Source organism: Protomyctophum parallelum (genome assembly GCF_964188405.1).
Source record: "Protomyctophum parallelum genome assembly, chromosome: 7".
NCBI classification, from domain to species: Eukaryota; Metazoa; Chordata; class Actinopteri; order Myctophiformes; family Myctophidae; genus Protomyctophum; species Protomyctophum parallelum.
Window position 1 is genome coordinate 10,482,948 of NC_139705.1, and position 27,011 is coordinate 10,509,958.

Genomic DNA, 27,011 nt, shown 5'->3' on the forward strand with positions numbered 1-27,011 from the left:
CCCCCCCCCCCCCCCCCGCTATTCATTTCAATAGAAGTTGCTCAGTGGCGTTTTGAAGCACCCGGAAGACTGCCGGAAGTACAATAATAACTCAATGGCTCGAGTGAGCGGAAGTTAAGCCCGGACCTCAAAGCCCGGACCTCAAACACATGACGTCATGAACGTCCGTCCACCTCCATGAAAGTGCTGCAGTTCCTCTTTTCGCCAGTAGGTAGTGGCAGCTTCAACGTTGGATATAGCCTTACTGGGGGCTTGGGTTCATGTTAGGTTACAGACATGGTTAATGTTAGGTTGAGAGTTACAGACTAGGGCATTAAGCAACTAGTCGACTATTCAACTAGTCGACTAGTAAATCCACTAGTCAACTCAATATCAGGTAGATTATAATTATAGTCACCAATGTACACAGTTTCTAAATGTACAAATATTTATTTCTACATAATAGGTAGTTAAACAACTAGTCAACTAGTAAAAATGACTAAGTGAATGCCCTATTACAGACAGCTTAATGTTAAGTTGAGATCAAGATAAAAACTTGACAAAGGAAACATTAAAATAGCACTTAGTCAGACATCCTGTAAAAAAAATCCCCAAATGTACAAGACATCATTCACAAAAGTGTTCAGTTGTTCAGATATGCATAACACCAGAAATATATTCGTGAACAAAAACATCTTTCTCACAACAAGTCAGTTTAATGTTAGTTAATGGTTGAGAGTTATCAGTCAGGTTATTAAAGGATCACATAACCCATTTCCAACCATATCTTCATACAGTATAATTGGTCCTCACTATACGGCTATAATAATTATTGCATGAAGACAAGAGTGAAATGGATGAAGTGGTCCTAATTATAATAGGTAGCCTACGTACAGTACTGTGTCTAGTGGTGAGGGAATCAATGGAGATGGTAATACATAGGTGTGTGTGTGTGTGTGTGTGTGTGTGTGTGTGTGTGTGTGTGTGTGTGTGTGTGTGTGTGTGTGTGTGTGTGTGTGCACGTGCGTGCGCACACACAGCCTGTCATGACAACTTCTGAACAAAAGCACACATTTTTTGTCACTTTATGACAATTAAGTCTCTACTTTCTCCCTTTCTCTTGCTTGCGCTCTTTACTCCTACTCATCCTCTCTTTCTGTCACCCCCCTTTATCTCTCCCTCTCTGCTTCCCTTTTGTTTTCACCTTGTTGTCATCTAATTAGAGAGAAAGAGAGAGAGAGAGAAAGAGAGAGAGAGAGAGAGAGAGAGAGAGAGGGGGAGAGAGAGAGAGAGAGGGGTTTAAGGATGGGATGGAGACATGTTAATCACCGACATGACACATACAGTACTATACAATGTGCTGCTGGTGTTGTTGTTGTGTCAAACAGACTTCAGTTCAGTCATCATCACATCATGGCTGTAGTCCAGTTTTCATTTCAAGGTCCCCCCCATAACTCTGAAGATGTACAAACGAGTTATACAGAGCTTGCCAAGGGTCCGTGTGGATGTGGAGCCCCCTCAGGGAACGCCGGGGGTCCCTGGACCCCACTTTGTGAACCACTAGCTGTAGTCCATAATAGACTGTGATAACTGGGGTAAGGAGACATGACCTCATTATGTAAATACACGTGAGACCTTTGAATACACCGTAACATCCGCCTCTGTGTTGATTTAATGCAGACAGACCAAAATGGAGCCGTATAGAAGCATGGGTTATAGCGTTATAGGGATGTCCCGATCATGTTTTTTTTGCTCCCGGTCCGATTCAGATCATTTGATTTTGAGCATCTGTCGATACCGATTTTTCCCGATATTTATATATATATATATATTATATATATACATATATATATATATATATATATATATATATATATATTATATATATTATATATATATTTTTTATCCCACGATTTTGTAACGTGATCCTGGGCTCTACACAGTACACACCCTCCACTAACCTAGTCCCCATGGGGGACATGGGGAGAGCAACGGACTTGAATTCATGCTTCCTTCATGCCCGAGTGTCCAAGTTGCTCCTTTACACCTGACAGGGGTGAGTTTCCCTGGTTGGACGCGTGGAAGGAACACGTTATTCCAACCAGTTCCTTTCCCCTCCCCTCCATCAGGCGAGGCAGTTTAGAGACCAGGATTACTGCATGTTTTTTGTGAGGGTACCTACCCTAGGGGACGCGGGGAGAACATGCAAACTCAACACAGAGGGGCCCTTTCGCCAACCCCGCCTCGGGTATGGGCACAGATGACACGGAGGAGGAAACACGCCGCCAGCACCCACAGTGTGCCGAGCGGGAATCGAACCCAGGACCTTCTAGCTATGAGGCGAAAGCACTACCAACTGTTCACTGTCGGGTGGAAAGAAGATATGGAAAGACCTGAGCCTTTCTTCACCCTCCCAATGACTGATTGTGGGGGTTAGCAGAGATGGAGTACTTGTAGAGAGGCTGGGGAATTGGGAATTGGCTATACTAAATTGGGGAGAAAATGTTTTTAGTTTTTCTTTTGTCTTGAAGGGCCATGTTTTGCACAATAACAGTCTTCTTAATATGTCTGCCCACGATCTCTGTGATTTATATGGTACGTTTGTTTACCCCACAGTCACTGATACTAAAATGTTTTAAATTTAAAATTTTCTATGAATCTGTGACTTGACACGCATACTGTTAAACGAAAAACGAAAATAAAAAGATTTTGAAAAGAATGAGACATGCCACACAGATTGTCATTGCTGTGGGAAATCTCCTACTGTATGGAAACCTCCTACTGTATGGAAACCTCCTACTGTATGTCCAAAACAGACATAAAAAATGACCTGTTCCAATGGATCCAACGTGGTTATTGTTTGGTCCTAAGCTCTTGTTAATACATTGGTTCAATATTTATAAAACCTGCAGATCACTTTCAGTTAAAATAAATAAATAATAATAATAATAATACAAAATTGCAGATCTATAAGCTCACAACTCATTGGGATGTACAGTATAGTATGTAGTGTAGGGCATTAATTTATAACATTTATTTAAAAAGACAGCAACACCATTCTCTGCAATGCAGCTAAACAAGCTCTGAAGATATGAAAACATTAACTTGTAACATGTAACTGTGCAAGATAAAGGTTATGCAAAAAAATGTAACGCTGTTCCAAATTAATTTTTTGCAAATGTGTAATAATGGCTTTTAAAGCCGCAATGGGGCAGCAAATTGTACAACAAACATGAATGAATAGAATATGAATAGCCTTATTCATGCAGTTGTAAAATGCTGTTTTATTATGCTCGAGGCGCTTTAAATTGTAAGGGGTGAATTACAATGAGAGAGACCAGAGAAAAATGCGTCGGCAGCAATGTTAGAAATCAACCAACAGTGTGGACTACAAAAGGCCTTATTTCATTGTGGAAGCGTAAAATGTATTATATTTTTAATGGAAGTGAAATAAAAAGCAGAGGTGGGGTTTATTAAAGCTGTTTGAGAGATGTTCTAATATTAGAGCCTTAAGATATAAAATGCCTGATCAAAACCTTACTCTACCTACATAGTACATTTGTGACTGAGATACAGTGCTTTGGGACTTTTTTTAAATTATTATTATCCAATTATTAAAGTAGCCTACAGAACCTATAGAGTGAATGATGTGTCATTCATTTAAATGGGAACATATTTGGTAGGCATTAGACCACAGACCCTCAGGACTCTGAGCGTGTATGAATAACCAAATGGCCCATTATGGGTTAATTTGGTTACCTTTATACACTCTCACAGTTACACACCTCTAAAAAGGGTCCATTTGGCTCTTTTGAGAACTGACCTAGACTATAAAACTAATGTTTAGACTTGGTGGACGACATCCCTGACACTATTTCGCTATCTGGGGAGGTTGTTGCTTCAACATGACAAGCAAAACGCGTTGTGTATTTCGCTATCTGGGGAGATTGTTGCTTCAACATGACAAGCAAAACGCGTTGTGGCTTCTGGTATTCATGGCATGGGACACCGTCATAGGACTAAAGTAAATATATTATAAATCATGCTTTACAGTGAAGAAAGAGAACGTTGGTGGTGGGGCAACGGTTTTGAACACCCATTCTCAGTGGAGTTCTAAGGGTAAAGAAAAGAACTGATAGTGTCAGCATTATAGGTGTTCATTTCCAAAACGCCGGTCGCACCCAAAAGGCTACTCCAAGCAGCAGCCCGGCTCACAACTGTCTCCCCCAAAATTACCACATTTCTCCTATCCTAGCATCCCTGCACTGGCTAGCAATCTCTTTTAGAATTGATTTAACTTTTTTACTCATCATGTTCAAGACCAGGTCTGGTCTAGCTCTGTATCTCCCCCATATGAGCAAATCGGACTGATGAAATCAGACTCCCTGAATCATTGCCTTTTTGGAATCACTTCTTATGTCTACGAAGTTTATTTATGTAATTCACCATGGTTTTATCTGTCTTCTGTTGGGTTGTGTTTATAGTACTTTGTAACGCTCCTTGAGAAGTGCTATATAAATAAAGTTTTTATTAATGTTATTATTACTAGACTTGTCTGTCTGTCTGCCTGCCTGCCTACCTGCCTGCCTGTCCATACTTTTATGCCCATATATGGAGTTCCGTGTCAGACATGCTCAAATATGGAGTTTAGGCCAGTCTATGACAAAATATTAATGGCGTCCGTTTTATTGCTATAGCGTATGTTTTATCGATATTTGGGAGTAATCGCCGATGAGCATGAGTTTTAAGTCGTCTGTCCCATAATGGGAATCGTAGGGCATATAAGCGTATCGAGCATATCGGTCTGGTCAGCGATTATGGCACGACTGGACACTGGGTGCTGCACTCACTCAGGTCCTTGGCCAAGCACATAAATCAGTGCTGTTGAACACCCCTTACGTCTCTGTGTGTTGTTTCAAAAATATTGAACCAATTGGAAAGTAGTCTTTATTTTTACAATTTACATTATGCTGCAGTAACATATCAATTTCCCTGCAGGGATAATAAAGTACATCTCATCTCATCTCTCATCTCATCTCTTAAAACTGGTTCCGCACCGGCCCCGAGAAAACGAGATTAATTCACCTTTGCAATGGATGCCATGCCCGGCATCCCGAGATTTGTTTTATTCCCCACAATCCAGGGGGAAAAATAATAATAAATACGATCTGTGACGTTTACCTAAAAACAGCCAAAATACTCGCGTGCACGCCCGGTCTTTATGTGCATTATGGATCATAATATGCTCAAAATGCGATATTCGGGGCTTGATATAGAGCTTAATTTGACTTAGATGTGACAAAAACTGTTATTCCCCCATCGGATCATCTCCCTAGCTGACCTTTCAAATAGCTAGTGGATGTTGTTTACTAATGTTTAGTGTTTGAACCAGAACTGATGGGTCGGCCATTTTAGCAGTTTTTTCAAAAACGCCTAGCACTGGCGCGCTAGCGGCCACTACAACACTGGCGCTGAAACAGTTAACTCCATTGGACCCTCAAACTGTCTGCTAAAGCAGCTAAATCCACCACCTCTCCCCCTCTCATGGAAGTAATTGCTCAATAAAGTCACAACATCAACTTTGATGAGGCAGTATTGCTTTGTTTTCAAAATATAAGGTTTTCTTAATTTCCTGAAAAATGAAGATTTTAGAGTTAAGTGGTTTCTTCCCGACAACAGAGATATGTTATGTATACAAGACTTTCAAGTTGGACAAAAATAATAGGCTACATGAAAACAGATATTTTTTTTTACCCTGGAAATATCCTTTCATATAATTTTGACCTGCCTGTCAAACAAGCAGTAATAACCCCCGAAAGGTGTTACGCACGCACGCACTCTTGCACGCACTCTTGCACACACACACACACACACACACACACACACACACACCACAGAAGGCGGATGTGCCAAGAGATCAGAGAGTGTTTCACCTAGCTGAGACACACTCATGTATGTGTGAGCACGGCAGCACGCACATGTGTGTGCACCTCCATATAATGACATGCACCAGCGAAGCACAGAGGAAACAGGCTGTCAGCCTACAGTATACAGGTTAGTTTTAGACACATTGGAGAGAAGTAGACAAAGAACCACCAACCAAGTAGGAGAAAGGAATACGAAACTAGAAAAAGTGCCCTTCTGGGCACAGGTCTCCACCATGGAGGAGTGTTTGTGATGTTTGGCAAAACATCACAAACATCTGTGTTGAACACGTGACTATAGAGATTGTGTGTACCGATTTGCGTGATGTGTGGATACAATGTGTACGAGTAATCTACAGAAATGTGTTTTGCAAAAGTCAGCCTCATGGTGGCGCTATAACAGGCCGTTGTGGAAAACACACACACACACACACACACACACACACACACACACACACACACACACACACACACACACACACACACACACACACACACACACACACACACACACACACACAGGATGAATTCCCTTTTGAATGACAATGGGAGTTTTAGAAACTAAGGAACTACATTTTTTTAAACTGTCGCTGTCAGAATCGCCAGCATCTCTGCTTAACAGTAGGTCAACGCTGTTCCTGGAATACATTGTGTCCTTTTCTACGTTGATTGTGTATATATGTACCGGTATGGGTGTGTTGAGACCATAGTGTTGGGGGACGATGTAAATCACCCATTCTTGAGATAAGGGACAAAACTTTTTTCAAACTGGATTTTTTTATTTTTTAAGATACATTCAAATCAAATGGATGTATTTGTAGACACAGGTCTCAACTACCAATATTGAGAAGGAACAGGTTTTTCGCATAACATTTCTTTCTAAAATGGGACATTTATGCACTTAATACCCGATTCATGTCAACTCCGTCAGACACACTAAAATACCTTTTAATTGAATTTGATAATTTCAACAATAATATAAAGTCCTCAGTTCTCTTATAATGGCTTTCAGTAATCAAGTTAAGTAATACAATTATTTTAATATTGTTTTTTTTCCAATATCACACTATTATGAAATATCCAATTTCTCAAATCCGTCATTTCAACCTCTATTTTCAATATTATAACATGAAAACCATGTAAAAAAAATAAATAATCATCATTACGTATCATTTCAGTTGGTGTTTCAATACATATGCACAAAATATTTAACATCACATTTTCTATTTCTTTGGAAATTAACAAAAACATCACGGGACGAACATCTGACGGAGTTGACGAACATCTGACGGAGTTGACAAGTTTAACTGATTTAGGTTCTAGATCACCTAGGATCTTGATTCTGGTGACTAATCCCACATTTTCAAGGATGAGGAATACAGTGGTACTATTTATATTGGCCCTGTGACCATGGCAGCCATTTTCAAAATGGCAGCCACCTGCTGTTATCTTACAATAACTCAAGTTCTACACCACCTAGGATCTTGATTCTGATGACTAATCCTACATTTTCAATGAGGAGGAATACAGTTTTATCTATTTAGATTTATCCCGTGACAATGGCAGCCATTTAAAAAAAATGGTGGACCTGCTATTATTTTACCAATTTAGTCAGGGAATAGGCCTATTATCAGAATAATGTCAAATCTGTGAATACATTTCTTACCAATAATTTTTTCACCAATGTGTTTGTAAAGGTGTCTACTAACATATCCCACATTGGTTTCTATTGAACCACCCTAGAGGCATTTTTGACAGCTGCTGAAAGTTGGGTACCATACCAAGTGGCTATGGCAAAACTAGGGAGTCTATGGCCAAACTAGGGGTCAAACCCCTTGGGCTAAATTCGGCCATATATCCACTTGCCCAAATGTGCTGACCTCATTTTGTGATGATGGCTATGGCCGTTTTCAGCCCAAGGAGTGTTCTTCGTGCATAGCTAATGCTTGGAATGCATTCAGAATCATGAAAACTCCCTAGTTTGACATGTCACATGCTACTTAAAGCATAATGAACATTTTGCCTTATATAGGTTGTTGATGGTACCCCAACTTTCAGCAGCTGTCAAAAGGTCCCCTAGGGTGGTTGAATATAAAGCAATGTGGGATATGTTAGTAGACACCCTTCCAAACACATTGGTGAAGAAAATTCTTGATAAGGAATTTATTACCAGATTGTATTAATATCCCCTGACTAAATAACTCATCTTCTAGACCACCTAGACCCGACTTCACAAACAGAGACCCGATTGACACCTAAACAACAAGTTTGGACAGCCCCACCAATTAGTGTTACGGAAAATAGCAAGTGTCTACCCTAGGCCCAGAGGGAGACACAGAACTTAGATGCGGCTCACATGTTGCACGACTCCTCAACAAGCTGCCACCAGGGATGAGAGCTGAATTCTGCCGCACAATGCTCTGCGGCCCAGGAGCAACCAACACCCTGTTGGAGTTCTCTGAGTGGTTGAAGCATGAGTCCTAGCCATATAGCCTGTGCAAAGGCAAACACCTTGAAGACCTGCTTGAGGTGAACAGTGAGCAGTGAACAGTGAGCGAAAGACTGAAGACAGAAGATCTGCCTTCAGGACTATCAGGCAGGATGTGCAGACACTGAAGGCATCAGTGTCGTTCTGTGTCCCCAGCATGTCAACCAAAGCAATGTTACCAAATCAAAGGAGCCTTCACCTCAAGTCACCTGGGGCTGGGTGAGCAATCGTATCCTGTATCTAGCCTCACAACTAAATACAGACACTTGGCCAGACTGCCGTTTGAAAGGGTCAAACCCTTCATCCTGATTGGGGAAGACCACCCCACCTAATCACACCAACCAAACAAGTGAGGTTGGGGCCTCCAGGTGGGCCAGTAGCCATCTGCACAAGACTGGGCTGGACCCTGCAGGAAAGCAATCTCCAGCCAAGACAATGTAAGTTGACTATAACAGAGCCCCAGAACACAGAGCTCATGAGAAGGATGGAGAAACACTGGCAGGAGGCCACCAAGATACAACGCCACACTGCAGTGGCCAGTGAAGTCAAACTGTGCGTCTGTACCTGAAAGAGACAAGTCAAAGGCCAGAAAGCCCACCTCCTTTTAATGTCCTGTCAGTAGCAACTCAACCTGCACCTGAAATAAGCCCTGACCCCTCCCAGAGAAAGTTCATCCTTGAAAATGTAATGATTAGTCGCCAGAATCAAGATCCTTGGTGGTCTAAAAATTTAGTTATTGGTAAAATAACAGCAGGTTGGTGGTCACTTTGAAAAACAATGGCTGCCATGGTCACAGGACAAATCTAAATAGTACCACTGTATTCCTCATCTTTTAAAATGTATTATTAGTCGGCAGAATCAAGATCCTATGTGGTCTAAAACTTGAGTTATTGTAAAATAACAGCAGGTGGCGGCCATTTTGAAAAACAATGGCTGCCATGGTCACAGGACAAATCTAAATAGTACCAATGTATCCCTCATCCTTGAAAATTTAGTCTTAGTCACCAGAATCAAGATCCTAGGTGGTGTAGAACTTGAGTTATTGTAAAATAACATCAGGTGGCGGCAATTTTGGAAAATGGCTGCCATGGTCACCACGAGACAAATCTGTGATGGCCCTATAGCCAAAAATGTTCCTTAAGGCATGCTCTAACTGTGTGCCAAATTAGAATACGTCCCATTATTCAAAAACTATAATTGTATTGTTTTAGGAACACTTTTGTCAACTCCGTCAGATACATGTCAACTCCGTCAGACACAAAACCTGACGGAGTTGACGTCTGACGGAGTTGACAAAATGTCATTTGTTTTCATCTTAACCCTCTGTAGTACAATGTAGCCATTTTGTTTTTGCTTCATTTGTTAGCTAAACCTAACCCTAAACTTTTATAATAAACATTATTTTGGAATTCTTAACAAAGATCATAATAATGTCCTGACGGAGTTGACATGTAAAAGCTGTGACCACCCTGATATCAACATTGTTTGTTTAAAATATCAAACAATTGAATGCTTTTCAGACCAGGTGCTCCACAGTTGCAACAAATACAAACGGGACTTGGAAAAGGAGTCTTCAGGCTAAATCTGTCGACAATATTTTCTGATTAATTTAAGACTTTTAAAAAACCTGACGGAGTTGACGGGAGACGTGGGACACACATTTGATATGAGATATCTAATGGAAAATATAAATTAAAATTATTGTGTATATTGTTTGCTATGTTGTTGACAATCTACTTTAATTTAGTATGTATATTTATGTGATTGTGACAGTATTAGACACTTTTTTAGCAGTTTGAAATTATGACCACTTGCTGGGGACAGGCTAAATACAGGCGTTTTTGGGTACAGTGCCTGCTTTTAACTAATTCAGATGGCATATGAAAACAATTATAATGAAATGAATGGCATAATAATACACAACTGTATTACATTTAACTTTGCAAGTGCTTTTATTTTTATTAAATTAATTTATTTTTAACAATAATAAGGCTCTTATGTGTGGGACATGTTTTTTCCACTTTTGTCCCTCATTTCAAGAATGAGTGATATACGATAACACGTAAGTGTCCATCATGGTACATCACATCGTATTGCTGAGGTATACTGACATAGCAACAGACTCATCAAACAAACGTATCAAATACCTAGCCTTTTATTTGCCCTGGGTGAGGCGGATGATCAAAGGATCAAAGGGTGATAACTGATATCAAGGGAGGTAGCTGACCAATCCACCATGCGCTCAACTGGAAGAGACTAGAGGGACATTCGTGGGTATACATCAAAGGTAGAGCTACGCAGTCAAATCCTCTGTGTTAAAGGATATATAGATAACACTAGTGATGCACCGAATATTTGGCCACAGAAAATATTTGGCAGAAAATGGCTAAAAATGCATTTTTGGCCTATTCGGATTCGGCCCGAATAGGCAGAAAATATATCACCGAATAGTGTATGCAATTAATGCATTCAAAAGAGCTGAATAAATGTTTTATGGACCCATAATAGTAATTATTATTCAAGTTAAGTTTTGCCATAACCATTTATTTTGCCATAAATCAGGTAGCAGTGACAGCAACATTTTATTCAGACCCCCGTTTGGGTCTAAATTATAGTCCACGGCGTGCACTCACTTTCTGCCAACATCTCCCCTTTACCGTCATGGCCCTTGAGCCGAGTCGTCACCCATGGCTGTTGTCACGGCAGTCAAATAATTTTCAATTAGGCTAATATAGATAGACACAGTAGACAGACAGACATTCACACGAATAAAGTCTACTTTTAATTTACTTTTCAATCCCTGGAGGGAAATTGAATGCAGCCAGATATATTAAATCAAACAAGGTATACTAAACACACACACACACGTATATATATATGATTATAGTCAAACATTACAGTGTGGAAAGAGCACACGACTGAATAAATAAATATTACATGAGTTGGGTTGAAACAACCAAGGATTGATATTTCTGGGTCATTGCTGACGGGGTTTGTGTACCCCTGGTTCAGAGGCATACAAAAATACTTGACATGTCGCTCCTTACATGGAGCCACTTTTGATACTGTCAGGGCCTGCAGTAAAGCAGAATGATTATTAACGTCATCTGTTTTCTAACATACTTTAAATTAAGATATATATTTTTAAACTATCCGTAGTTATTTATGTAGTGGTGCCAGTTAGTTGAGTCCAACTTTGACAAGTCTGGTAAGAGAATGTTCTTCTACCAAGCTCTAATTTAGGCTTTGGTAGCACATCGTTTTATTGAGCTTTACAGTAGTTGTTCTCATATTATCTAATTAAGTATCTAATTAATACATGTCTACAATCAGTAGAGGCACCAGATACATATCAGAGTCCATGAAAAACGAATCTAAATGAATACCTAAAGTTTAATTACAGACACCTCTTCAATGTCTCCTCCCTCAGAAAAATATACATAATTGATAATGGATCTTTTAAAGCACGCTTTTCCTAGATCCAAGCATCATCATTTTGGTCTTCCTGGTATTCAGGACAAGGTGGTTGCTACAGACCCAGTGATTGATATTTAGTAGGTCCATATTGAGGGCCTGTTCTATTTGTGGTGCCTAAAGTCCAGCGATATTAGTCGTGTCATCAGCACTTTGTTAGTGTGGAAAGTAATTTGTATAAGAGCGGACCGAAGCAACTGCCTTGTGGTACACCGTCATTTACAAGGTGTGAAACGGAAAACAGACCATTATAGTTAGTCAGCAGGGGAAGGAGGCCGGTTAGCAAAGAAATGTTTGTGTCTGATGACTGACAGCATTGCCCATCGGCACTGGCTGTGTCGCTTTAGTTCCTGACTGATCTCACTGTAGATGGAAATCAGAATATCAATCATGGCTGCCATGGTGGCTGCATTGATCAAATGCTATCTTGTCATTGTCTGTGACTAAATAAGGCTATATGGGTACGTGATACACAAATTATCTTTGCCCTCTGTAACCAACCACAGGCCCAGCTGCATCCGGCCCTCGGTTGGATAACCTCAGTCAATGACGAATGCCTTGCATGATTATATATTGTATTACAATTGGCACAAATTCCCTGAAGATGACCGACGGTCTTACAACCATTACTACATAATGAATAATACACCTGCCTTCCTCTGCATGCATTGTTCTGATAGCATCAGTTGATCTCCAGGCGTATTCATCCAGCATAAAATACAAACGTGTTGAAGGGCTCAAACGTGTGTGTGTGTGTGTGTGTGTGTGTGTGTGTGTGTGTGTGTGTGTGTGTGTGTGTGTGTATAAACACAATTATACCGTAGGCAGATATGCACAGACACACAGAAAATATTATGTATCTAAAGAGAGAGTATATGAGAGAGAGAGGAAGAGAGAGACGGGAAGAGAGATAACAGAGAGAGGATGAATGGAGAGAGAGAAAGTGACAGATCAGGTGACAGAACAGGAAATAGTAGATCTCCGGACGCTCGCACGCATGCACGCACGCACGCACGCACGCACGCACGCACGCACGCACACAGTGATTAGCGGCTCCCTTAAGGGCTATATAATGAATTATTCAGCACAGACAGACATACAAACATATGGTAGACGGACAGACAGACAGACAGACAAGGCCTGGTCTGGCCTAGCAGTCCAGGCACCTATAGGCTGCTAATTCCGCCTGACAGCGTGTAGCAGGTTCGACTCCTGATCCCGATGACTGTTTTGTGTGACTCCCCATCTCTCTCCCCCCATTTCCTGTCAACTTACTGTACACTATCTATTAATAAAAGGCAGAAAAAGACCCAAATATCTTATAAAGAGAATGACAGTCACATACATGCCATGAGTGGGCAAGAAAGGAGGAGGAAGGTGTTTTATATAAATGATTTTGTCAACAGATTCATCGGCGCCTGGTCTTCATGCCACCTCCGCACATTCTTTCCTGTTGCTTTCCAGCTCCTTAATAACCGCACAGTAAAATCCTCATTGATGATTTAACAACAGACCGCCCGATATATCACTGGCTAATATATGGACCATTATTGGACTTTCTGGCATGCAGGCTCTACAACTATGAGTGTACAAATGTAACCAAATGAACCCGTAAGGGTATTGTACACTCTCTGAGTTGTACTGTGGATTGCACCGTGTAGGCCGCGGCACCACCCATACCTCAGCCACACCACACCACTGCTGAACTCTGCTGATTTTTGCACAGAATATACAGTACCTTTGCACTGACTGTCAATGAAAGATGGTGATGGTTGATATTGTATTTCTTTCATTGTTTGTCCTGTGTTAATGTCTTAAGAGTATGTTACATGCATGTGACACCTTAACCAGAATGGATTCCTGCATGTCGTACTGTACATACTGGCACTGAAGTGTTTCTGGGTTCCTGGTGATTCAGCGTATTGGGACCTGAAGTCTGCCAGTGAGCTACTTTAGCTGATTATTAGACTGAATGGACAGCCGCACGCACGCACGCACACACACACTACAGTATATTGCAGAAACAGCACAACAACAGCCAGTTTCAACTCGCTTCCAAATTCCAAATTAAGCAAATAGCACCCCATAGCATAGCAGCAGACAACATGGGCCACACAATCAATGAAAATCCATTCTGCAAAAAAGAAATACAATTATGACCTTTGATGCCTTCAATCACGTGCTGTAGGCATATCAAGGGTGGACGCTGTTGTGGAGTTTGCCGCCCCCCAAAACTAAAAAACCCTGGAATTGGTGAGGCTAAAATTTAGGCTGCTCTCAGAGGCTTCTCGTGTCAGTAGTGTAGTGATAGTGTCAGGCATGACCAATCAATCTACGCTGGCACAGAGAGACAAACTATAGGCAGTGCCAGTGGCTATGGAAAGCCTAATAGGAAATAAAAAGGCAAATCATACACACAATACACCCACTGCCATATTCACAAAATAATATATCACAACATCAAATGCAGTGATTGCATCCACATGATGTTATGTTATGTAATGATACTACAAAGTCGTTCTTTGCTAAAGAATGGATACTTATACATTGTGTAAGTACATGAGCAATATGAAGCACAATCCCCATACTGTACAAGGATCTGCAGCTCTGACTTTCACTGGTTAAATAAAGATGGAAGAAGAAGTCACAGTTCCTATTTCAGTGCTTAACTCGCGCTCTCCAGAGATCCTGTACAATGAGGGTTTATGTAGGGAATCTGAAGGGAGTGTTGCTCAAGTCAAGGACACTTAACACACGGCCACAGGTCACCGAGGACACACGCGCACACTCTCCTCTCGTCCACTATTAGAAAGCAAGGAAGGATTCGTGTCGTCTGTGTTGTGAAAATAGCTGATCAACAAGCTCACAACATGAGCGGTGAGCTTGTAGATCTGCTATTTTCACAACTTGGCAAGTTTTTAAAATTTGCTGAATTTCTTTGCATTTTATTTATTGAATTAATATGAAAAATCTATCATTTGCATTTATTCGTGAAAAAGTTTGATTTCTTTTTTTTAAATATAGGAAATATTTTTGAAATAATTATAATGATAAAGGATGGAAATGCAGGTCATAATGCAGACATCAGGAAACACAGTAACATTGACTATAATCTGGCAAGGGAAGACTGGACACAGGGTGGTTTAAATACACAAAGACTAACTAGACACAGGTGCAACATAACTACAATCAACATATCATAGGCTGAGACTAAACAGGACACAGGTGGAGAAGACTTCAGGGGCTACAGAATATACTTGATATCGTGACACAAACAGACCCATAAGGGTCCGTATGGTTCCATTTGAACACTCTGAGTTACAGACCTGTTATTCAGGGCTATCTATTTATGTCTGTTTGGTAATGTTATTTGGTTATAATATTTTAAATTATTTATAGATAGCATAGTATAGAACACAAGTGTACAAACATTTCTGAGATTCTATGTTAGCCAAGTAACAGTGAGTCTGGAAACCAGACAAATCTCCAATGCAAAAGAAAAGAAAAGCCCTTGGCAGATTAGTCTGGCCCTGCTCGGTTGTGATTGGATTTCGCTGCCCCTGGAGTTGCGGGGCACCAATCATGAAATATACAGGGCGGGTTTATCACCAGAGGCATTTATTTTATATCCGCCCCTTGGAAATGCAGGTTCCAAACAGAGATTCCATTTAGTCAAAAATATATGAAAAACTAGTGTACCTTCATGGAGATCTTATACTCTCCATGTCAAGACAATATCCCATTCATTGTCAATGGGTAAAATATACTGTAAAGTCCCTTACGGGTAAATCTTTACACTTTCACAGCTAAATTAACTCTGGATGTTCTAATCTGTCACAAAAAGCTACCCAACCAGCCACTGAGTCACTCACAAAATAAGAAGGGAAAACCTTGGGGTACATGTAGCCTAGAATAACCAGACAATAAACAGACAGAGTCAGACAGAGAGGCACATGAGACTCAAAAGAGAATGCTCTGGTGGGATTCCAGGAAATGCTACATTTCATTCTAGAGTCAGAATTCTCAACTTAATTGTGACAATTGTCACAGTTTTACAGGTATAAAGAAGTGGGTGAAATTAGTCTTTGTGCAAGCTCCGTCATTTTCGCTATTTTCAGAAAATAAAGTAGTCAATGGTGTTGCCGAGCTGTTGTCCACGAACAACATACTGCATGTACAGTGGTGCTTATCCTTCAGTCTTTTGCACTTCAATACTGCTATAGGCACCTTGTAATTAAAATCTCTGCAGGACATAAGCACTATTTCCTCTGCTGCTATGTTTACTGTGTTTATAAGAGTAAGAGTACTGGGAGTGTCAGCCACATACCTACAGTAGGCTACAGTACACTCAGGGGAGTTCTGTGGCAATGGAGTCAGCACAACGTAGTAGAACATCCATCCCTCTCACTTAAGGGAGAATTGGAGATGCCTTGCAGAAGTGAATACAATTGTGTCTGCATGACCGACACGACAGTGCCACTGCCTATGTTCACTGGAAATCTCTCATTTAATCACACGTGAAAATGTAATGAAAGATTAACTGCAACATGCCTGGCTCTCAGTTGATATGTTGAACTTGATATTATATGATATGAAAAGCATCCCTTCTTGATCAATACACTCAAACTCTCCCTCCCCAAAACGGCATGCGAAGTCTGCTTCAGCCGTCAAATCCATCCCAAGAAGTCACCAATTTCCGTCTTGGGAGTGAAAATGTGTTGTCTTAATTCAACTTTCATGGAATTTCCCAGTATTATCTTAGTCTGTTTCCTTCCACAACTGGTCGCCGTCAAGATCAGAAATTTCAAAGGGCACTCAGAGATTCCCAGCTCTTCCTTGCATTGTGTCCTTGAGCAAGGCACTGTAATCCTAACTGTTCAGGAGCAGGTCAGTGCCTTGCATGGATGCCTCACGGTGTGTAGCCAGTCTGTTCCCACCGCAGCCACACTCTCTCGCTCTCTCTCTCTCTCTCTCTCTCTCTCTCTCTCTCTCTCTCTCTCACATGCACGCATGCACGCACGCACACACACACGCACACACAGTAGTGTACTCTATTGGTTTGATTTCCACAGATGACTGGGGTCATGTGGTTTATTGACATTTAACACCACAACCCCAACTTCACAATGTATCTAGAGGCCCGTAAACCTGCATGGTAAAACCTCACTCCAACAAGTGTACAAATGAATCCAAAATGGTCCTGTGGCATGAACTCACAATACATACAGACGACCCGTGACACCATGGGTTCACATCCTACTCATACTCACACACAATAAAATAATTGATCTTAAAATGCTGCTGTATCATATCTATAAAGCTTTGAATGGTTTAGGGCCAAAGTACATTTCTGATCATGTGCGATATCATGAACCATCCAGACCTCTCAGGTCATCTGGGAAAGGTCTGCTTTCTGTGCCTAAAACCAAAACTAAATGTGGGGAAGCAGCATTTGGTTTTTATGCACCACAAATCTGGAACAAACTCCCAGAAAACTGCAGGTCTGCTGCCACTCTTATTTCTTTTAAACCACAAATAAAGACCTTTCTGTTTTCCGCTGTCTTTGATCGAGTTACTTTTTTCCCCTTGTTTTCTCTGGCCTCTGCACTGTAACTGTATCTGTTATGTTTTACTTCTTTTGTTTTATGAATCCTAATGTCATTGTATAATTGTGTTTCCTTTGCTTGATGTTCTGTGTAAAGCACATGAAATTGCCTTGTTGATGAAATGTGCTATGCAAATAAAACTGCCTTGCATTTCCTAGGGGCCGTATCCATTCCACACAGTGTTTCTTTTTAGCTGAGGAATGCTTTGGATAATAGTGATGGAAGTATTATTTTTTTGAATAAAGTATCAACACCCTATTTTCAAAAGTAAAAGTATGCATAAGGCCCCATTTATTAAAATGTATCAAAATGTATAAAACATGTATAAAAATCATATCTACAAGTAGAGTGAAAGTCAAATATTTGCCTTTGAGATAGTAGAAGTACAATATGGATGGATGGATGGATGGATGGATGAATGAATGAATGAATGAATGAATGAATGAATGAATGAATGAATGAATGAATGAATGAATGAATGAATCATGAATGAATGAATGAATGACATTGTAGCCTCAAGCAGAGGGCCACTGCTGGAGGGAGATCTAAGATCGTGCTTATAGAGTATAGGTGAATGTGGCTTTTTAGGAATTCAAATTGAGCAGTCTGTTCAAACTGGAATCGATGTCTAATGAACTACAGACCCTGGTGAATATCTTTCTTGGAGAATCAATTTCCTACAATTGATTCTGCACATGCTATGCCATCTTAAAGAATGTGACTTCTATTCTCACAAAATGCACAACACAGTAAACACAAATCTAAATTAAATCTAATAATTTCTTCCCCCCTGTATTAGAGTACAGCAGCTAGCTGTGCATGGGGTCACCGTGTGCTGGTGCTTTTCATTCTGGGTAATCAGGCACTAATCAGGGACACCAGGTGAATGTAATTAATGAGCTGGTAGAAAAGAAAACTATCAGCGGCTCTCTGGTTGTAGTACTGCGACAATGGCCCCCAGAAGTCGGCATACCCCTCCCGGAGTTAGGACCAAACACAACATAGTTTTTCCTCATCTCTAAGGCCTCCCATACATGAAATGGATTCTTGTATAAAAATATTTTACTGCAAAAGTGGTGAAATTGTTATTTAAAGTTATACACCTCAAACTAAAAATAAAGCCTGTCCGTCTGGTGGTTGAGGCACTTAAAGGCATGTAGATTCACAATGGAAGCTCTGAGAGGTTCAAAACTTGGCATACTTGAAGCCAGAACATACCTCTACATTCTAGAAAAGACTGAATGTCAATATCTGAATGTCAATATGAGATATAGTCATTTGAACACATACTTACAGTAGGCGGAATTGTACATCTATGTAGATGTCTTCTCTACTTTGTAGTGACTCTGGAATGGATTGTCATAGCAACACATATGATGGCTTGTAGGAAAGGTGAGGTTCTACTGAATCCAGCAATACCAATTGTGTAAATGTAGCTTGCATAATCGTGGAGTTATGGCACAAAACATATATGGTGTCCCAAACGGGGGGAAATAAAACTAATGAAATCTACAGTATCACATTAGTTTTATTTTTACTTCACTTATCAAGGGTGGGAAAACATAAACAAATCACTTGAGTAGAAGTCCCTAAAATGTATGAAATGTCTCAAACTTGAGAAATGAGAAATTGTGAACAAATAGATGCCGCTTCAATAGAGAAATATGCAAGCCTAGATTGGAACTACTAACTATTATTATGTTGCAGCACATGACCTGGATGTTCCCTCATCAAGCTCAAATCTCAATATTATCCTCATAAATATAAATAATCAAGTTATTCATTTCTGTTATTTGAGTTATTTGGTTACAGTCAAGTTATACTACACTACAGTATTTGGCTCCACCTGCATCTTATTGCCTACAGTATGTGGCTTTCTTCATAAAATGACAGGTAAAATCATTTCACATATTTTGGAATGTGAAAAGATGAGATGAACCTTGTCAAATCAAGTAGCTATTTAGCTGACTGGAGTGGAGAGTGACCTAGCATTTAGTTATCTTTAGTGTAACAGAGCCTACTGCCTGTCCAGTAGTCTACACTGACAATAGCAGAACCCTGCCCTGACACTGTTTCACCAGAATGGAAAATAGACTTAATTAGTATCACTTGTAATATGGTTACTGCACATATACTATAGCCTAAAAATAGTGCGCGCAATGCACAACATAGATACTGTACAAATTCTGAAGTGTATCTTTAAACTTTTACCAAAATGGAATATTGGATCCAAATCTTTGTATCATCTTTGCTAAACAGTTGGAAAAAGGCACGAAACAAGACCCATAATGTATAAAGCCCACGGCAGAAGACCTTCAACACTAACTGTTGTTCAACAGAGAGATGATGTTCATAAAACCCTGGCAAACCCAAATTCAATATACTCTCCTCTCCTCATCATATACTGTATCATGTTGAGAAAACTACTCCAGTAAGACCAGAGTGAGAGCATGCCGTCTCGTCAAGAAGACTGAATAGGGTACAACATTGTTGAATAGGATACAACACTGTTTAACATACAAATATATTGTTTCATTTGTGGGAAGGCCAGCACAATTGATTGATTGATGGATTTAATAGTTTATTAGACATAAATGTAAAAACAGCAACAGAGTACAGTCATACAATCAGTCCAAAAGGGATAGCACAAAAAAGTCCTCGCGGTCTTGTTGCAATCAGTTCATAGACAAAACCAGGACTACTGGTCAGAGTACCAGAGACAGGGCCTTCACATGGTCACTGGTCAGAGTACCAGAGACAGGGCCTTCACATGGTCACTGGTCAGAGTACCAGAGACAGGGCCTTCACATGGTCACTGGTCAGAGTACCAGAGACAGGGCCTTCACATGGTCACTGGTCAGAGTACCAGAGACAGGGCCTTCACATGGTCACTGGTCAGAGTACCAGAGACAGGGCCTTCACATGCAGCATCAGAAAGATTGATGAAGTTGTACATCGGCTGCTCTCGTACCCAGATCTCTTTGCATATGATGACAAATATCATAAATGCTACCTAAAACACTAAATATCTAAACGAAATATAGCAGCTATAAAACAAAGAATTAGAACAGCAGACCAGTAACTATGTCAAAGCTTTTATTAATCTCACTGAAATAGTTAACATCTTTCTTTAAATAAATGAAAGTGATGACAAGTCATCACTTTCAATAAATAAGAGTTATGACATACTGAAGACACTGGTCCATGGTTTTCTTCATCGATATATCTGCAGGTCTATGTAGTAGTTCTGGATTTTCTTGGATATTTGCATCTTCTCTCATTGTGCCCATTTCCCATGGGCACACTTTTAGAGCATGCAACATCAGACTTTCCATGTTCTACAAATTATAATGCTGTATGTTTCCAGGGTTTGTATTTAGACAATATCATCTTCTTCCTCAGAGTCAGTGTCTTCAGTATGTCATCATAACAGTCAAGGAGTTTATATACCGTAAATGGAAATTGGTGCATTTACAGTATATAGAGCTTTTATCCAAAGCACTTTACATAGATTGTGCATTACATTCACACATTCAGTCACACACCGATGGCAGAGGAAACCATACAAGGCACCGACCTGCACATCGGGATCAATTAGGGGTTCAGAGTCTAACTCTGTCTGGGGGAGCCCTGGATCGAACTGAGAATATGGTATGATATAGTACTAACGGTATATTGTTAGTTCACACTGAAATTTGTCTTGCGAACCTCACGGTTCTCCATCCAGCCGCTCTATTGGCCACTCTATCCCTGAGGCACTGCCGCCTCGGCATATTACCAGTATTATTGTATATTTGTCATCATACACAAAGAGATCTGGGTACGAGAGGAGCAGATGATGTACAACTTCATCAACCTTTCTGATGCTGCATGAAGGACCATAAGTCTCTGGTACACATACCAGTACCAGCCATAATGGCTGTCAGATGTTCTGGTCTTGTACTGGCCTTCACACAAATGAAAAATATCTTTGTATGTTAAACAATGTTGTATCAACCCTATTCAGTCTTCTTGATGAGACTGGTGCAGGCATGCTCTCACTCAACATTTGCAACTTGCTCATTACTGCAGCATATTGTCTGTATATAGAGCCACGGTTTTATGAACATCATCATCTCTCTGTTGAGCAACATTTAGTAAGATAATTTTAATTTTGAGTATCTGCCGATACCGATTTTTCCCCATCTGAAAATTATATTTTCATGCAACTCCTCCAATATCACAATAGTACAATATCCCAAATCACGGACAATATACAGTCTAATATCATGATATGGATATCATATTGATACTAGGGATGTCCCAATCACATTTTTGTGCTCCTGATCTGATCATTTAAAAATGTCATGATCGGCCCCGATTTCCGATACACTTCACATTATAAGATCACATAAGATGCACATAGGTGGAGCCAAATACTGTAGTATAAATTGACTGTAACCAAATAACTCAAATAACAGAAATTAATAACTTGATTATTTATATTTATGAGGATAATATTGAGATTTGAGCTTGATGAGGGAACATCCAGGTCATGTGCTGCAACATAATAATAGTTAGTAGTTCCAATCTAGGCTTGCATATTTCTCTATTGAAGCGGCATCTATTTGTTCACAATTTCTCATTTCTCAAGTTTGAGACATTTCATAAATTTTAGGGACTTCTACTCAAGTGATTTGTTTATGTTTTCCCACCCTTGATAAGTGAAGTAAAAATAAAACTAATGTGATACTGTAGATTTCATTAGTTTTATTTCCCCCCGTTTGGGACACCATATATGTTTTGTGCCATAACTCCACGATTATGCAAGCTACATTTACACAATTGGTATTGCTGGATTCAGTAGAACCTCACCTTTCCTACAAGCCATCATATGTGTTGCTATGACAATCCATTCCAGAGTCACTACAAAGTAGAGAAGACATCTACATAGATGTACAATTCCGCCTACTGTAAGTATGTGTTCAAATGACTATATCTCATATTGACATTCAGATATTGACATTCAGTCTTTTCTAGAATGTAGAGGTATGTTCTGGCTTCAAGTATGCCAAGTTTTGAACCTCTCAGAGCTTCCATTGTGAATCTACATGCCTTTAAGTGCCTCAACCACCAGACGGACAGGCTTTATTTTTAGTTTGAGGTGTATAACTTTAAATAACAATTTCACCACTTTTGCAGTAAAATATTTTTATACAAGAATCCATTTCATGTATGGGAGGCCTTAGAGATGAGGAAAAACTATGTTGTGTTTGGTCCTAACTCCGGGAGGGGTATCTCGAAAACTAAAGCACTTTTTGACTGTTTGTTGCAGGACTATTGTCCAGTAACAGAGGTTATAATCACCTGTCCTACATTACGACGGGTGTTCTGTTAATACTAAGCATAATAATCATTATCTATGTTGATACTGATTATGAGTAAATCATAGACTGGGACCCCCATGACGAATGCACTGAGATGTTGAATGATTTGATCAGCCCCCCTGCCCTACAGACAGACAGACAGACAGACAGACAGACAGACAGACAGACAGTGTATACAACACTTTGAACTAGACTGGGATGCTGAGACTGATATGGGTGACTTCTGGCTTGACTCTTCTAGCCTCAGTACTAGCCTGATATCTGTAGTCTAATGATCTGAGCTCATTCTGGCGTGTAAGTTGTTAATGTTGGTCAGTCTTTCTTGATTGCTAAATAGTTGCAATTAGTGAGCCATAGATAGAGTAGAGTGCTGTGTAGTGTAGCCCATCCGCATGCTATAATGACTGCTCCTGCTGCTTTAGCCCAGTTCAATCCTTTATCCTTAAAATCTGTCACAGAAGTGAAATTAGTTCAAATTACGGTAATACTTTTCACACACACACACACACACACACAGATAAGGACGCACCCTCGCGCATATAGTACACGCACGCACAAGCGTGTACATATAAACACGCACGCTGCACGCACACACACATGAAGCATGTTCATCTTGGAAGCAGAATAGAAGGGGGCAGTGAGTGGGGCACTATAGAACACGCACAAACCCACAAACACTTGAACACAGAATGACAGAAACACTCGTGCACACCCCTCATTCAGTCATTCTCCACACTGCATACTATATAGAGCGGTCCTACCTCCAGACTTGGCCCAACTGCAGGATGTGCAGCGCGGTCTGAAACACCCACATGCACACGATACAGCACCTCCGGGGGCCACCGACTCTCCCCGGCACCGCGGACAGGCTCGAAGACGCGCAGACCGGCGTAGCGTTCGCGGCGTTCCCCGCCGCCGCCGCCGGTCCGCCGCCGCGCCGCTGCTCGCTGTCCTTGGTGCTGAAGCTGCAGTCGCCCGCCGCCGCCGCGGTCGCTCCGCCCACCGCGCCCGTTCCGCAGCCGCCGTCTCCGCGGCTGAAATCCGAGTAGTCGTAGACGAACCACCTGAAACTCAACACCTGCACCACGGCGGAGGGCACGGCGACGAAGACGAGTGTCAAGCCGAACCACCAGTAGTCTCCCCTCAGGTAGTAGTCGGCGGCCAGCCACAGGTCGGTGGCGCCGTCGGAGAAGAAGACGAGCAGCGCGCAGAGCACCCAGCAGCAGTCCAGCAGGGTGTAGGGTCTCCCCGCGGTGCTGCAGCAGCGGGGCCGGGCGGTGCTGCCGCCGGCCAACGAGCTGGGATTCCCTGCCGCCACGGACAGGCTCCTTCTGGAGAGGCTCCTTCTGCTGGGCGGGTTGTCATCATCCACAGACACCGCGGCTCCGTCCGATTTAGCGGCCATGTTGGTTAGTGTAGGGAGAGGGAAAAAAGAGAGAAAGAGAAAGAGGTGGGGAAAGAGGGGAGAGAGGGGTTGAGTGTGTATGAGAGAGAGGAGGGGGCTCCAATGTGTGTGTGTGTGTGTGTGTGTGTGTGTGTGTGTGTGTGTGTGTGTGTGTGTGTGTGTGTGTGTGTGTAGGAGCGTATGGAGCGTGATAGGAACGGAGGGAGAGAGAGAGGGGGAGAGAGAGGGAGAGAGACATTACATCATAACTAGCCTCATCATCTGCCAATTAATTCGAGCCATCTTTATGAATCGCGGTTTGAAGCTGAGCCATTGTCTACCTGGGATTTCGACAAGGGCAGTGGGTTTGAAGCCTGAGAGTCTCTGAGACAACACAACGGTGTCTGTATTTTTTATTTGAAAGGCTTTTGTTCTATTGCAATTTCTCTGTCTCTGTGCAGTGTGCACGCATGAAACTATACCGCGTCAACATCGATTACACTACTCCTGTGAATTTCGCTGAACTCATTTAAAATGCTTCCTCTTGCTGAATAGCCAGATGTTGCAGCCTTCTTCATTTAGAGTATCAGGTTTATTTTTAATACAGCTACACTGACACCACCAGAATTACCCCCAAAGTAAATATAATTAAAAATATTGTGCCACTTCTCGAAAGGGCCTTTAGAGGAAACTTTGTCAGACAGTGCAGATGCAGATCAGTGGCTTCCAAATCTAGCCATTTTCTAATATAACCATGTATGCTTCATGAAACAAGTCTATACTTTTACTTATAGACGCTGTGAGAGGTGGTGAAGACAGAGTATAGCCCAGAATATAGAATAGCCTATATTGGAAGTGAGCTGCGATGAAGAAGTGAGCAAATTAAGTTAGGCTTTTATAATTACCAGGTGCTACGCTGTGCAGATTTCTGCAATGGGTGTCATCACTTACATGATGTTTTCTGGGGCTGATTTGAAAACTGTCAAGTGGCATTTCTTCCTCAGCCTATAGTGGGAATAGGCATGCACGGCTTGAGATTACCTTGGATATGCACGGCTTGGGATATCCGTGGATATGCTCCTGAGGAGGAGGATTCTAAAAACGACTTATAAATCCTAAAGCCTTGTTTATACTTCACTGTGCAACGGTCCTATACAACAACTTGCAATGGGCCTGGTCTACAAGACAGTATACACACCTCATTGGTACCCAACCTGTTTACGTCAATAAAGTCCACAATCACGACACCTGAGGCAGAAGGAGCTCCACAAATCACGTTAAACCCAGATTTGGCTCAATTCGTTTTATATGCCACCAAAATGTGCAATGCCAGAAAGAAGTGTGAATTCCTACTCTCTTTCAAAACCGCTCTAAAAGAGCATTTACAGGTGGCTTCAATTCGGAACTGCCCTGTGGTTTTTTCAAACTTTATCATTTCAAGGTCCATCATTTATTCAGCCACGGACAGATTTAATGAGATTTGATCAGACCCAAAACTTATTTTGTTACTTATATTTTTGTTATCATTGGATACATTTGTCACAATTCCATGCTGTATTGATGTGTTACCAATGTATAGGAGAGATAACAGGCAAACATGATCAAAATAAGAATTATTTTACATTCTCCAATTGTGTAGACTTCTTGTAAATTATAAGTAATGCAGATGTTTAACAATCATTTATTGAACTAGAGCGTAAAATGAAATCAAACTGACCATAAGGGTCCACTTGGTTTCATTTTATGCTCCGCTCTCAAGAGTTAAAGATGTATAAGTGTCCAGTTGGTTCTCCATCATTTAGCTGGGGATCAACTATTTGAACTATATTAAAAGCTTTTTTTAAATAGTAAAAAATGGCAAATAAGTTTAGTGATAAGGGTTAAGGGGTTGCGCAAGATATAGCCCTGGGTGTGCAATTGAATAAAGTACAATGACAGAAAGGGTCACAGGGTCAAACAATCAAATCTAGTCAGATATATGGTATCATTAAAAACCTTTCAGCTGAAATGTCTAAAATAAATGATTACATCATAGATGACAATATAGAGCCCACAAACTCCAATTGTTTAAAAAGTTTAAAAATTGCACACCTGTTCAGTCATTTGAACCCATGTCAGTGGTGCTCAAACCTTTTCATGTCAAGGACCCCCAGAATTATATGTATGTGTCCACCGACCCCCATCTCTGAAAAAATGTTGTTCCAGGGACCTGTTCCAGGAAGCACAGATTTGAGGTCGCTCTGAAAGAATATATATTCAAAGATTTGCGCCATGCACATTTTCGCCTAAAGGGCGAGGTCGCGTGCACGCATCCCCCTGGGTGACGGCTGACTGACTGCTGGGTGAGCTTTGGCATGGGGGGGTCAGATCAACATATATCAATTCTGTACTGGCCATATGGAGTGTGTCTTGAGTGTTCAGGGTTTGATGAGGTCAGATCAACATAATTATGGAATGTCAGAACAGGTCAGCTCCATATATAGAGATCTAAGGGTTTGAGGTCAGATGTAGAGTAGATGCTGGCTAGCTCTATATCTAGGCGATGATCCAGACCAGTCTTCTCCATGTATGGTTATACAGGATTAGATGAGGTCAGTGTCGTGATCTTCATGGCCATATATGGTGGCGTGATGTGTCACGAGGCGTGATGTCTCACGAGGCGTGATGTCACGAGGCGTAATGTCACGAGGCGGGACCATATATGGAAGCATGATGTCACGTGGCGTGACCATATATGGAGGCGTGATATCAAGATGCATGACCATATATGGAGGCGTGACTAACGGACAG

General features: G+C 41.1%; 1 protein-coding gene across 1 annotated transcript in view; it reads right to left on the bottom strand.

Annotated features, from left to right (window-relative positions):
• Nucleotides 1–24,257, bottom strand: part of xkr7b (XK, Kell blood group complex subunit-related family, member 7b) — a 57,435-nt gene extending 33,178 nt beyond the window's left edge. The window contains exon 1 of the mRNA XM_083768550.1: nucleotides 23,599–24,257. Within this exon, the coding sequence (XP_083624676.1) occupies nucleotides 23,599–24,242 (644 nt within the window). The 5' untranslated portion in view covers nucleotides 24,243–24,257. The remainder of the gene's footprint in view (nucleotides 1–23,598) is intronic.
• Nucleotides 24,258–27,011: the final 2,754 nt, after the last annotated feature.